This window comes from Psilocybe cubensis, chromosome 7 (genome assembly GCF_017499595.1).
Source record: "Psilocybe cubensis strain MGC-MH-2018 chromosome 7, whole genome shotgun sequence".
NCBI classification, from domain to species: Eukaryota; Fungi; Basidiomycota; class Agaricomycetes; order Agaricales; family Agrocybaceae; genus Psilocybe; species Psilocybe cubensis.
The window spans coordinates 1570905-1583522 of NC_063005.1; the positions used below are offsets into that span (position 1 = coordinate 1570905).

The window sequence follows — 12618 nt, forward strand, 5'->3', positions numbered from 1 at the left end:
ATTGGAATCGGAGAAGGGCACGTAAACACCATACTTTAAAGCTAGAAGTAAAGACGTTGGAAACTTTGGAGAGGAGAATGTTTTGGTAGGTCATGATGGAACCAAAGCGAGAGTACCCAGAGAATGTGCAATACCGCAGTTGAGCGGAGAATAAGTGGATACACCTTTGAGAAAAGAAGTGAGGCTGTAGAGGCTTGCTATTCCGTGACATCCAGGAGGTTCCGAAGGAAACTATAGTCACGAGTGTTTCTGGTATTGAAAAACAGTGATACAAACTGACATTACGGAATTAGATGGACGCTCCAGACTTTTGCCTGACCACTCGTCCTTAAACAGTGAAACAGGGTACCCCGCGCAATAAGGAAGCATCCTCTGGGGTTCTGAGCGACAAAAAAAGATGCGTCCCCTCTTCATATTTATCCCAGGTGGAATAAATGGAAGTGAAAACGTTGCATATAGAGGCTTTTGGTGCCACATACCCATAAGGATCAAAGATATGTTTTCCTCTCCTACCATGTCTAGTCCTCAAGCGACATGGCGCTCCGATATCCGATTAACAGTTCTTGAGTATCAAGATAACCCAGTAATTTTGAAAAGTCTTCATATAACCTCCACAGGATATAAAGGCATTGTTGACGAGTATAGATTTGGGATACGCTACGCATCGCAAATGACAAGGAGGGCCCAGCGAGTGTACAGCAAGCTCGATCATCGTGTTTCGACCCAAGAAAACCTTGAAAAGAGTCACAAGAAGATTGTGCATACACAGCTCATGAAGTGCAAGCTGCACGAAGATGATAGGTTTCCCTTTTTGAAGACAAGAAGGATACAGTTACGGATAGGCAACTTGAATGAGTAGTAAAGTCAGTCAAAGTGAGACGTTGGACGCGACGCGTTATGAACGTTGACCGCGAACAGCGATAAACGTAAACAAGGCCAATCCAAGCGGGTGGGCGGGCCGCCGTATAGCGCATTACTATGAGATCATTAATACTTATCGCAGCAACCACTTGACTGCGCCTGTCTGAAACGGGCAAACACTCATCTTGTACTCTTCCTCTACCAATCCAATTCCCGTTGTTAGTCTAGCATAGGTATTCTCATCCTAACCCGCACACGCCGTAATTCAAGGGTCCAGGATCATCATCAGCAGAACCTCACTCTCTACAAGATACTCCACCGTGAAAGCTTTTATCGCATCGAGTACTATGTCGCAACAAGGCCGCCTGGACCTCTCCCAGATTCCAATCGAGGTTCTACTCGATAACATTCTACCTCTCATACCAGTACCAGACTTGCTTAATCTGGCCCGTTGTAGCAAGGTGGATGGTTCGAAAGCATTGTAGCATCTTATGTGTTCTGATTGAACTTTGGCAGTCACTTTTGACTCTGTGTAACGATGATAGTCTTTGGAAATATAAACTGTCCCAGGACTTCAACTTTTCAGGGAAGGATACGGCCCGTACAAGTGGGTGGAAATTTATTTACCAAGGGCTGTTTAAACCACGAGGTGAGTGCTTCGAGACATATCTTTCAAATGTATCAACTAATGACACCTCCAAAACTTCTAGTATTTGTTTGGGGGTATGATTGCCTTTCTCTTATAGGCCAATTTTGACTACTATTTTCTCAATTGCGATTCTTTAGTGACAAGACCAACGGACGACTGGGACTTCCAAACGTTCCTAAATCAGTGATACGAGACGGAGTTCCATATCCAACACAGATCCCGTTTTCTGCACGTATTGTCAGCTTGGTTGCGGGAGGCATGTGAGTACTTGTCTATTGAATTTGTTACATATATTTTCAATTACTTTGGTAAGGTCATTTCATGCTCTCGACTCTGAGGGTAATGTTTATGTTTGGGGTATGACGTAGTTTTACCTATGCCTCCGTCGCTTAAATATCTAACAGATTTATATAGGCAGTCTTAATGGGGCGCCGGGGACGGCACATGCATCTGACAGTCATGGATTTTCGAGTAGCTGGAAATCAGCAAGGATACCTCATCGTCTGAGGCTACCATCACCCATCCGCAGTATCAGGTGAAGAAAATCAGTCGTCTATCAAGGGTTTTTACTCACACGGTGGTGACATATTTAGTTGTGGACGCCTGCATTCGTCATTTCTGGATCGCACAAACAAGATTTGGACATGTACAAATTGGGGCCGACCCTTCTGGTTATCATCTCCCATTCTGACGGATCCTGATTACGCTCCGAAACAGGTTGAATGTGGATGGATGTTCTCTTCTCTTCTGACGAAATCAGGTGCTGTCTTTGTCTGGTGGCCGTTCTCAGGTTCAATGGGAGAAGCCATCCAACAGAAAATGGAGGAGATGAATTCCGAAGGCGACAAAAAAGCTTATGCCACTGAGGATAATCTAATTCCGTGCATTCCATGGGGTGTGGACATAATGCCCACCCGCTTGCCACCTATACCCACATTACCCGAGCTAGCGAACACTACCAACACAAACACAATGACGGAGCTCATCCAGATTGCCGCTTTTGACAACCACATTGTCGGATTGACAAACTATGGACATGTTCTGAAATATGGTTCACTGCACGACGAAAGCGGCGTTCCATTCGGGCGCTGGGAATATGTGGGTTTTTTTTACCCGAACATCTACGCAATTGCTGAAACCCTGTAGCTCCCGCAATTCAGCGAAGTCGACTCTCTTAAAATACATACAACTTTCTCAGGAAGAACCACTGATTCCGCGAAGCTCGAGGCTCCTCATACAATTCAAATCACCCATGTCAGTAGTTCTCCTATTCGCACAGTGTCAGAATACTTATTTATCAAACGTTGAACAGTTATCTGCCAACTTCCTTCATTTCGTTGCCTATTCCACTGGATCTTCATCTATTGTTCTTGTCGGGGACACCGATACAAAACCAGACACACCGCCAAAAATAATTCCGGAGTTGCAGAACAAATCGATCATCTCTGTAGTCATTGGTGACTATCATAATGCCGCTTTAACGGCTAACGGTAAATTGTTAACTTGGGGATCATATTCGAATGGTGCGTTGGGTTTGGGAGACCCACTCAAACTCGAACTCGGCACACCTGGGGCGTTCGCGAACAGAGAGGAACTCGAATTAGCGAAGGCGAGAAGATTCGGACAAAGAGTACCACCTGTAGTAAATACACCAACCGAGGTCAGGTTCGACCATAACAGTAAAAAGCCCAGAGAACGATTCTGCTTTGCCGCAACGGCCGCCGGATGGCATACAGGTGCTCTGGTAATAGATCTTGAGGTATGTCATTTGTGCAATTTGCTATGTCCGAGGTCAGCAGAATAAGGTTTCTGACTTTTCATATTCGCGCCTTTTAGTCGGGGGATGACGAAGCGGAGGAGGAACAAATGCGACACGATTCTGCGGAAGCGCCGAGTCCGAGTGCGTCAGCTAGACGGCAGTGGGAGACACCTCCCATCCTACCTCTCTCAGGAATTTTCCGCATCGGACACGCTGGACGCGGTAACTTTGGGGGCGGGTTGGGTGGAATACATCCTCGAGGCCGTAACGATGGGGATACTTCATAAAAATTTTACCCACTTCGGGCATGGCAAGGGTAAAAAGTTATATCAATACGACTCTTCATATGCTTATTCGATTTATGAATCGTCTATAAATACTACTTACAGAGCCAGTCAATCATGCGCTTAATTCAATAACTGCTGCGGCATTGGCATTAATTGGTCATACTATTCATATGCTCGTCTCGTAATCTGTGATAATGTATATGTCCGACTCTAGCAAAAACTTGCAGCATGTCAAGCAGTTGAAAGGATAATTTACAGGCAAAAACAATATTTTTTTGGTAATAAATCTTCGAAGTCCAGATTCCGAGGGTGCATTGGCCAACTTGGTTCTTTCACCCAATTTTATTTGAAAAAGATACACACTGCTGGGCCTGACCGGGAATTGAACCCGGGACCTCCTCGATTTGGTATTACCCTAACAAGGAATCATACTACTAGACCATCAGGCCGATGGCTGATGCTCCAGTCTGTGCAATCACGTCCAGAAACAATCAGGTAGCCCAAGGACCGGAATGAAACATCAATTAAACCACACTTGAATACATAAAACCATATATCGAACTTGAATCAATGCGACGTGCCCAACTTTAATTACTACTTAAAGCGGGTGAGTATATTCCGAAGCGGCACTGGCATACGACTTTTCCTGCTGATAGATGTGTTAGAAGTGCTCTCTCGCCTGATCGAATTCTCATCTTTTGTAATGATATTCATGCCAGAAGATATTGTTGCGCGCTTATCTCGAGCGGGAAAGATTGGCCCTTTGATGATACGGCTCAAAGAGTGTCTACCTAGTGGATGCATTGACTTGCGTGTCGTCATGTCTGAGGGCAAGGACATCGCATCGAAGGAGTCGCTTGCCGACTGTCCGGTAGGAGACTCAAGTCGACGAAGAGAAGTGCCCGAAGCACCATTGATATGTCTAGTTTTTCCTGGAAGGTTTTTGGTATGGGCATGAGTTTGGCATGAGCCTCTATCACGATTACTTTTCGAACAAACAGGAACAGAAGGAGTGGCTTGATTGGATTGTCTGTGAGAGTCGCCCCTCGTGAGACCAACAACGTAAGGAACGGTTTGATTTGAGTGCTTTTGCGAGTCTCTCCTCGACAAGTTACCAGTAGAAGGTAGGCGTTTTAGTACTCTTTGGTACTGATGTTTTGTGGATGTGGTGGGGGCTGGAACAGTCTCCTGTGGTGTATCGTCCTTAACAGGGGTGGGGGATATTGACCTCTGAAACTCCTGTTGTGTGAGACGGAAGCGAACGCTCTTAGAGGGCCTTAAGCGCGGATACAAAACAGGTTTTATCATGGCTGACCGTAGTGGTAAAGGCGCTGTATGAGCCATGATAGGTGCAGACTCCGAAGAAGTGGGCGTTAGATTATCAGTAGACCCCTTTGACTTCTTGTCTACATCCTTTCGACCCGATTCATTGAATTCATGCCGAATGCTTTGTAAGTTATCCACCGTTTTTCTCGTGATGGTGGAAGAAAGAATATCGCTAGTCATTGTTGAACCGAGCATTGAACGCGACAAGGATACATTCTTATGGGTGCTAAGAAATTCATTAGCGAATGACCATTCATCAAGATCCTCTTCTGCAGAATGGTCAGTGCATTCGGCATTCGACCTTGAGTTCCAAGACGTGTCGACGGGCGGCGTTTGCAAAGACATCGTGGAACATTGTAGACGGAGGTTGTTGATCATTTGCTCGAATTCTAAGTAAGGTTTATCCTTGCCATTCTCAAACTTTGGATGATGCCTCGAAGGAGACCCCAAAAATGCAGTCGGGATTCCAGGATATAATATTTCCTGCGCAGACTTGCTTTTTGGCAATAATAATCTTGGAGGATCCTTTTTTCCTCTGCGAATGGCAAGAGAATTCAATCCAGAGCGAGAGATACCGATTGAAGATTCCTGGTGTAATGGCAAAGTAATGTCCGAGGCTGACACAACCAGAGATGGTACCGAGATATCATCGCAGACATTCTGTGAATCCTGGAAATACGATCTCATGCCTTTCAGTTCGCGCATCATATCCAATAAATCCGAATCCACAGGTTCTTTCGCTGACGGCTGACGCGTCGGTGGAACGACGCACATCAATTCATCCAAAGAGTTTTCTGAGTGAATTTGAGAATAGCAACGCGACCGCCGGAATTGAGATAACGCCGCAGAAAGATAATCAGGGGGAAATATTGCGCCTTCAGGGACCCAATATATCTCTGCAATATCTTCGATGCTTTCCCAAGGAATATGACCAGGAGGTTGCCATCCCACAGAGGTTTCCTTCTCAAAAATCAACAAAGGAGTGATAAAAAACAAAGATGAAGTTTCTTACAACCCACTTCGAAATGCTTAAACACTCCTTAAGCAGCTTCTTAAGCCTGGGAGAGGTGGGCGCAGATATGAGAACGTTTTTTGCGCTCAATGATTGCCCAGACTCGTCCTCGGAACGTCCAGCTCCGCCAGATGAAAACATTTTTAGATGATCCCCTAGCTCAATCATCTCAAAACTCGGTAATTTGCCAACATTTATAAAGGGAGGAGCCGCCGACGAGCTACTTGAAGCACTGGAAAGCGAGCTGAAAGTGAACGATTCTGACATCAATGAATGAACGAAAGGAGTGTTGACCAGGAGCCCAAGGTCCAAGGAGCCAGCAGAACGACTCGTACGCATGACAGCATGTGGTATACTGTGATGAGCTAACAATACCTCCATGATGGTAGCCGTAGGAAAGAGAAAAACAGAGAGAAAGCTTTCGTGCAAGAGGCTGACAGGTGGTTGAGCTACAATAGTGTTCAGCAATTATAAAGAAGCCCAGCATGATATATGTCAATATGTTTGCCGCCGCTGTAAGGTAGATTCCTCTGATATAGCTTTCCTGGTAGATAGTAAGAAGTGTTGAAGAAGTGCCATCCACGGGGATTCGCATGATGTGGCATGACATTGTTACAACAAGAAGCATATTGAAACTTCGCCAGTGTACATGCAGGACAAGTAATCCAATATTGCCACGAAGGTTAATATATAATGGTCCACTTTGTTTACAGAGCCACACCAATGGCCAACAACGATGTGTCGTCCGTCGACTAGGTCAAATCATTTGAGCAGGGAAGGAATGCTGTGCCAAGATGGAAGAAAAAAGCGCGTGCTCAGCATTCAGAAGCTCACGCTCTGTGATTTCGGGTACGTACGAAGTTATCTTGCCAACTACCCTTTGTTCAATGTTGCTTATCTCTCTCCACCCTATCACATCGTCGCTGCCTGTGAGGTCTATTCATGGGCCTGAGCTCACTCCCTTTGGCAACTTCTACGGGGTATGCTGATCATGGCTAACTGGACAGCTCACAACGATCCAATCTGCGTCTACCTATTATCCATAGAAGTATTCACTCTTTTATAAAGTCACAGAAACAAAGCGTCGCTAGCTGCTAGGCAGGGTCACATGGAGAATGTAAGCGAGCTTATACACGGGTTGTACTTGTGGGCTACTTCCACCATGTTGATGTTGACGGCTCTGCAAATATGTATTCTGAATTGGCCGCATTATGGTTCACAGCAGCTCCTTCACCAATAAGGATTGCGAGCCTTATGATCATCGCTATCGCGTGCCTTTCTTTGCGTTTGACTCAGTTGTCCATGATAGATTTTATGCTTGGCTTCAGTAACCAAATGGCAGCAAATCTTCCAAACTCAACCACAGCATGGTTGCTCATGGTTGCTTGCTGCTTTCGTTATCTCGGCAGTTTTCGTGCAATATGACTCTCATTATCATATCTTCCCCGTCTCTATATAAACCTCCCCAGCTGGTTGTACAAACGTTGGCGCTAATCCACTGAGTGGCCTTTAAAGATGCATTTCCCCGTCGCGCTGTCTCTGCTGCTATCTGCCTTGCCCTTGGTCGCGAATGCGGGCCCCATCCAAACTGCCGAAATAAAGAGCAATGTGGCCAAAGGATTACGCCTTTTGTCTCTGGCAGAAGGTGCTGAGCCTGTCTGGAAGACGGAAGATGAAGTGTTTGGTCTTCTCCGGGCTGGTGTTAAATTCGTATGTTCTTAGTAGAAGCTCGGTGATGGATTATTCTGGGTTGACGATGTCCATCAATAGTTCGATGTCACTGAAGTTTACGAAGAGGAGCAGAAGCTTTCTTCTAGCAGGGTGGCAGCCAAAGCAGCTGCGTTGGCGACATGTAAGCCTCCAGTCTGTATATTGATTAATTTTGCTCACACGAGGGTATAGTCCCAACTTCGGTGTCGTATAAGTCCGTGTTGACACCTATCCTTGCGACGGTATCCACTTCCAACATGCAGTCGAAACTCAGCACTCTGTCCTCGTTCAATAATCGATACTACAAAGCCTCTACTGGTGCATCTGCAAGCACCTGGATTAAGGACACAATTGCTGACGTGAGTCTTTTTCGGCGCTTCCGCCGTCACTCTCGATAATGATATCGTACTTTCACAGTATATCTCAACGTACAAGCGGAGTGATGTCACCGTCAGCCTTTACGCGCACAGCTATGTTCAATCTTCCATCATCGCCAAAATTCCTGGTACCAATAAGGCTGGACCAGTCACAATTCTTGGTGCTCACATGGACTCCATCAATTTGAGCAATCCCACTAGTGGGCGTGCACCTGGTGCTGATGATGACGGCACAGGAACTGTCAATCTCATCGAGGCCTTCAGAGTTTTGCTTGCGGCTGGATTCAAGCCAACAAATCCTGTTGAATTTCATTGGTATGCTGCCGAGGAAGTTGGTCTCCTCGGCTCACAGGCGATTGCAACCAATTATAAGAGCTCTGGGGTCAATGTCAGGGCATTCATGCAACTGGACATGTCAGGCTAGTATGTCGTGTTTCGCAGATAAATGTTGTACTTTTTCTAATTTGTTTAATTCCACGCGAAGCTTCAAACCCGGTACTACCGAAGTCATGGCCCTCCAAGCGGATTACATTGACGCCAACTTGAACACGTTCCTCAAAGCGCTTATTACTGCTTACTCCAGAATTCCTTGGGCCATGGATAAACCTGTACGCCGAATATTCCCATTATTTTGCCTTCATTTTATAATCTGTCGTATCCCACAGTGCGGATATGCATGCTCCGACCATGCCAGCTGGTATAAAGCAGGATTCCCTTCGGCTTTCCCTTACGAAGCAGTGACCGGTAACGACAACCCTAATATCCACAAGGCAGCAGATACCACCAGCGTATCTGGCTTCTCATGGGCGCACTCACTGGAGTTCGCTAAAATCGCTGTTGCCTTTGCTTATGAGCTTGCTATCTAATGAGGGTTTCTAATGAGGGTTGTCGGAATGTAGCAGAGCCGATTAATACAAATTTCTCAGCCTTGACTACCACGACTTTAAGATTATACCGCCTGATTAGTATGCATTTGACATAGATCTGTGACAGGTCCTGATATATATGAGGCCGACATCCTCGATACCAGGAATGCAATCCTCCCATCCTCGTATAGGGATTGGTCACTATTGATCAGTCCTACTTTGACTATCCCTGTGTTAAAAATTTTTCTGCGCTATTGAAGGCTATCGATCATTGTAATTGAAGCAGGGATGGTGGCTATGCAGTTTATCTCACGTGTTAATTCTAGTTTCCCACAGTCACTGTCGGTAGATACTCAAATTTTATTTCTTGACCGGGCTCTCCATCCCGACTCACTTTATACGTTTCCAGCACAGATATATTCAAGCCTGATTTATACCCTTGATACTATATGTGAGTTACTTTCTACGATCACGGTTCTGGACGATGAATTAGTATCGACATTTGCACGTCAGTCAGAGTATCTGTTCTTCTGGGCTGATACAACAGACGATATCTTGCTTGACTGACCCATCTTTCTGTCATGTGTATTTGTCTTGACTTGCGCTGACTTGAAAACTACCTAGATTTGGCTTTGCAGCCACACACCAACAGTTTACGTAGCCCAAGTTTTAGTTATAGTGAGTCTAGAATATTGTGTGACAGGGAGAAGAAACGTTAGAAATCATGTACCCTACTGTACCTCGTCATCTCTTTAGCTAATAACCCTTTCTTTACGCCAAACCACGTCTGCAACTTCCCCAGTTGACTTCCTTCTGAATCATGTCGACCTCAGGTCAGAATCCATCCGGAGCTCGAGGTTCATCGGGTCCTTCGACTTCAGGAAATGGCACCCAGGCAAAATCTGGCGCATTGGTACCCACAAATAATGTTACAACCGGTGATGGCATGACTGTTCGAACTCGTATCGATCCAACCCTTACAGTGGACGATGTCATGAAACAACTCTGTATTAACTTGAAGATCAAGGAACCATACCAAAACTTCGCATTAAGGGATGATATGGATGAATTGGTGACAAATGATAACCTGAGAAAGAAGATCAAGAACAAAGTCAATCTGAAGTGAGTATATTTTACTGTACTTTCAAAGTTATGAATTGAGCATTTGTCACAGACTCGTTAACGCGCCTGCAAGAGAGGCAAGAGAAACAGCGGAGAAGCTTTCTAACAAGAACGACAAAACCCTCAGGCTAACATTGTTTTCGTTGCAAAAGTTCATTCGTGTGAGTACTTGGGGGCTTCTAAGGGACCCCTGACTAAATATCTTTGCAGGAAGAAGCCTTCGCCCGTGAATTTTTGGACCATAATGGCCTAAGAGAGCTAGTCGATGTCATATTCACCACCACAGGAAATACGCTTGCAGTACGTAACAGAGAGTTGATGTTTCATTTTGTACTTACTTGATTCCAGTACGCACTCACAGCAATGCAAAACCTAATGGATTTAGAATACGGTTGGGCAAACCTTTCCGATAAATTCATATTAAGAGTTGTGGAAATTCTGTCGTCTCCGCAGTCTTTGATAAATGTATGTAGGCCAGCGACTGCTATTTTGAAGAAGTTGGTGGAAGCCGATCCTAGCAACGTTCCTGGAACACAACAAGCAGGATCAAGTCGAGGTCCACCAGTGCCTCAACCCGGTTCTGTTTATCGATATGGATTTCAGGTGGTCTTCGAACAAATGCGAAAGGAACGCGGCCTGCTTGAGACTGTTGTTAACCGCTTGGGGAGTGCGGATATGGCTATGGCTCAATATAGGTTTTTTGTTTTTTGCTTTGGAAAGATGCATACATTTCTCATCACTGGTGTATTAGTATGATGCTTATTAATTCGCTTGTCGCTCATGCGAGCGATGCGAGATGGGAAGAATTTATAAAAGAATTGGAGAGGCTTAATGTTCGGAAGGCTGTTGTGGTGCGTCTTGCGCTAACTCTACTGGTCCACTGTCCTGATGTTATTTCAAGCGTCTGATGTCTTTACACACCGTCGAAGACTTAACGTCATGTATATTGGACTTCCAAGCCAATATCGTCCGAGTTACTTACCGCAAGAAAACGACACCCGTTGATCCTGATGATGATGAAGTCTCCGCAGAAGACCTGGACATTATTTGGACCAGCAGTAAACTTGAAGAAGAAGTGGATCAATATGGTCAAATTTTGAAGTGGAGAAAGCTTGGATTTGAAACAGAAGACATATCACAAGAATTCAGTGAAGTCGGTCAACTGGGACTGTACTGCTTGGTGTGTATGAAATTTTGAGGATCACTCTTCAAGTATTCAATTTGATTATCAGAGAAAATTCGTAGAAAGTGATCCAGATTTCTCAAAGGTGTGCTGGGTTCCATTTATCATCACGATCATATCAATGACACGAGGGAATGTACAGATTGTCCTTGAACAGCTGAGTCGACCTGAGAGTCGGAGATGTCCGATTGGGAAGGCTTCAAATGAAGTTGTTGAGTTACTTTCTGAACATTGGGCGATATTTGCCCCTGGTTGTAGGTTTCTTCCCCGTGTCTATACTCTTATTTTTCAATGGTATTGTCATAGATTCTACATCGACAACATTCCAACCATTCTTCCTGGACTTTCCAAAGGTTCATGCATTGGCCACTCATTTCTTTATTCGTATGTGGAGTGAAAGTGGCGCTGCAGCAGACGATTTTACACGTGTGGCAGCATTGGTTCGCAGCCAGTATGTCCTTTTTGCGGTTTTATGCATAAGTTTACCATGGATCTGTCTGGTTCTGATATACTTTTTTGTTCATAGGGTCAAAGTAGCTCTTCGAAGAGAGAATGTGCGCCCTTGGCATGAAGTCGAACACGATTTCATGGAGTGTGAATATCGAGCGGTCAGAGACCGTCAGATGAAGGAATTAGAACTTGAAGATGACCTTTTGAGCAAGATACCGGTTCGGTATGTTGTAACATTCCTACAATACTTGCATTCTTACAGTCGGACAGAAATCTGCGCGCCAAACTCTACAAGGAATCCTTTGAATTTGTTAGGCAACAGAGAATACAATGCTTACTGCAAGGCGCGTGGTTTATCAATGCTCTCCCTGCATCATCACCGCGCGAAGGAGTTCGAAGACCTGGACGACCATGGCGCTTCATGAGATTGGTAAACGAGCATTTTTTTTGGGAGGCAGTGTACTAACCGTTACACAGGACAGTGGTCTCAAATATTTGCATTACGTCGACAGTGCGGTCAAGTTTCCAGTCCGAAATGGTCTCGAAGATTTACCGGAGAGGATCGACATGTCCATGATCAGTGAAATCGCCACAGGGACGTGTGCTCCACCTCCCAATGTCTTGCGGGATCAAAATGATCTACCTCCCACTTCTGCTCTTGTTCCATCTCCTCTATCCTTTTCGTTACTAAGTGCGCACGAGGGTTCTTTAGCAGATCAAATAGCTCCAGATCAGTCACGTTGGGCAGATTGGACCGATGGTTTGAACATGTTGAGGAGAGACGGGGGCCATGTATCGTCCAAAGAGACGGCAGGATTTGTTCAAGCTCTGACGGAGATCGGACTGAAAATCAAACTTCTTGGTTAGTATCTTCTATATGGCAACGACTGTAAGATTAACATCTCTTTGTCACAGATCTATCAGGAGAGATGGTGGAAATTCCGAGCGGTCTTGTGGCTGGTCCACCGCCAATGAATAACGATTTCTTCTTTTCCGAGCTGATGTAATTTATAAGT

At 45.2% G+C, this 12618-nt stretch overlaps 4 protein-coding genes and 1 non-coding gene across 5 annotated transcripts; 3 read left to right on the forward strand and 2 right to left on the reverse strand.

Moving 5' to 3' along the window:
• Positions 1 to 1208: 1208 nt before the first annotated feature.
• On the forward strand, positions 1209 to 3556 carry JR316_0008023 (SCF-associated factor 1; the record flags this gene model as incomplete). The annotated part of the gene is made up of 9 exons (XM_047893740.1): positions 1209 to 1329; positions 1432 to 1468; positions 1648 to 1770; positions 1824 to 1867; positions 1925 to 2045; positions 2104 to 2608; positions 2657 to 2764; positions 2823 to 3269; positions 3347 to 3556. 9 exons carry the CDS (start codon positions 1209 to 1211, stop codon positions 3554 to 3556), a joined length of 1716 nt encoding a protein of 571 aa, XP_047747055.1.
• Positions 3557 to 3923: 367 nt separating this feature from the next.
• On the reverse strand, positions 3924 to 4005 carry JR316_0008024. The gene has a single exon. It is a non-coding gene; the product is annotated as a tRNA-Pro (tRNA).
• Positions 4006 to 4150: 145 nt separating this feature from the next.
• Positions 4151 to 6275, reverse strand: JR316_0008025 (uncharacterized protein; the record flags this gene model as incomplete). Its single annotated transcript, XM_047893741.1, has 2 exons — positions 4151 to 5842; positions 5895 to 6275. 2 exons carry the CDS (start codon positions 6273 to 6275, stop codon positions 4151 to 4153), a joined length of 2073 nt encoding a protein of 690 aa, XP_047747056.1.
• A 1134-nt stretch (positions 6276 to 7409) lies between these two features.
• Positions 7410 to 8847, forward strand: JR316_0008026 (Leucine aminopeptidase A; the record flags this gene model as incomplete). Its single annotated transcript, XM_047893742.1, has 6 exons — positions 7410 to 7604; positions 7665 to 7746; positions 7797 to 7963; positions 8022 to 8404; positions 8466 to 8589; positions 8647 to 8847. The coding sequence occupies 6 exons, from the start codon at positions 7410 to 7412 to the stop codon at positions 8845 to 8847; spliced, it is 1152 nt and encodes a 383-aa protein (XP_047747057.1).
• An 820-nt stretch (positions 8848 to 9667) lies between these two features.
• Positions 9668 to 12609, forward strand: JR316_0008027 (Engulfment and cell motility protein 1; the record flags this gene model as incomplete). Its single annotated transcript, XM_047893743.1, has 13 exons — positions 9668 to 9969; positions 10022 to 10130; positions 10180 to 10269; positions 10318 to 10664; positions 10721 to 10820; positions 10871 to 11149; positions 11202 to 11237; positions 11295 to 11406; positions 11459 to 11603; positions 11679 to 11825; positions 11873 to 12032; positions 12080 to 12464; positions 12518 to 12609. The coding sequence occupies 13 exons, from the start codon at positions 9668 to 9670 to the stop codon at positions 12607 to 12609; spliced, it is 2304 nt and encodes a 767-aa protein (XP_047747058.1).
• Positions 12610 to 12618: the final 9 nt, after the last annotated feature.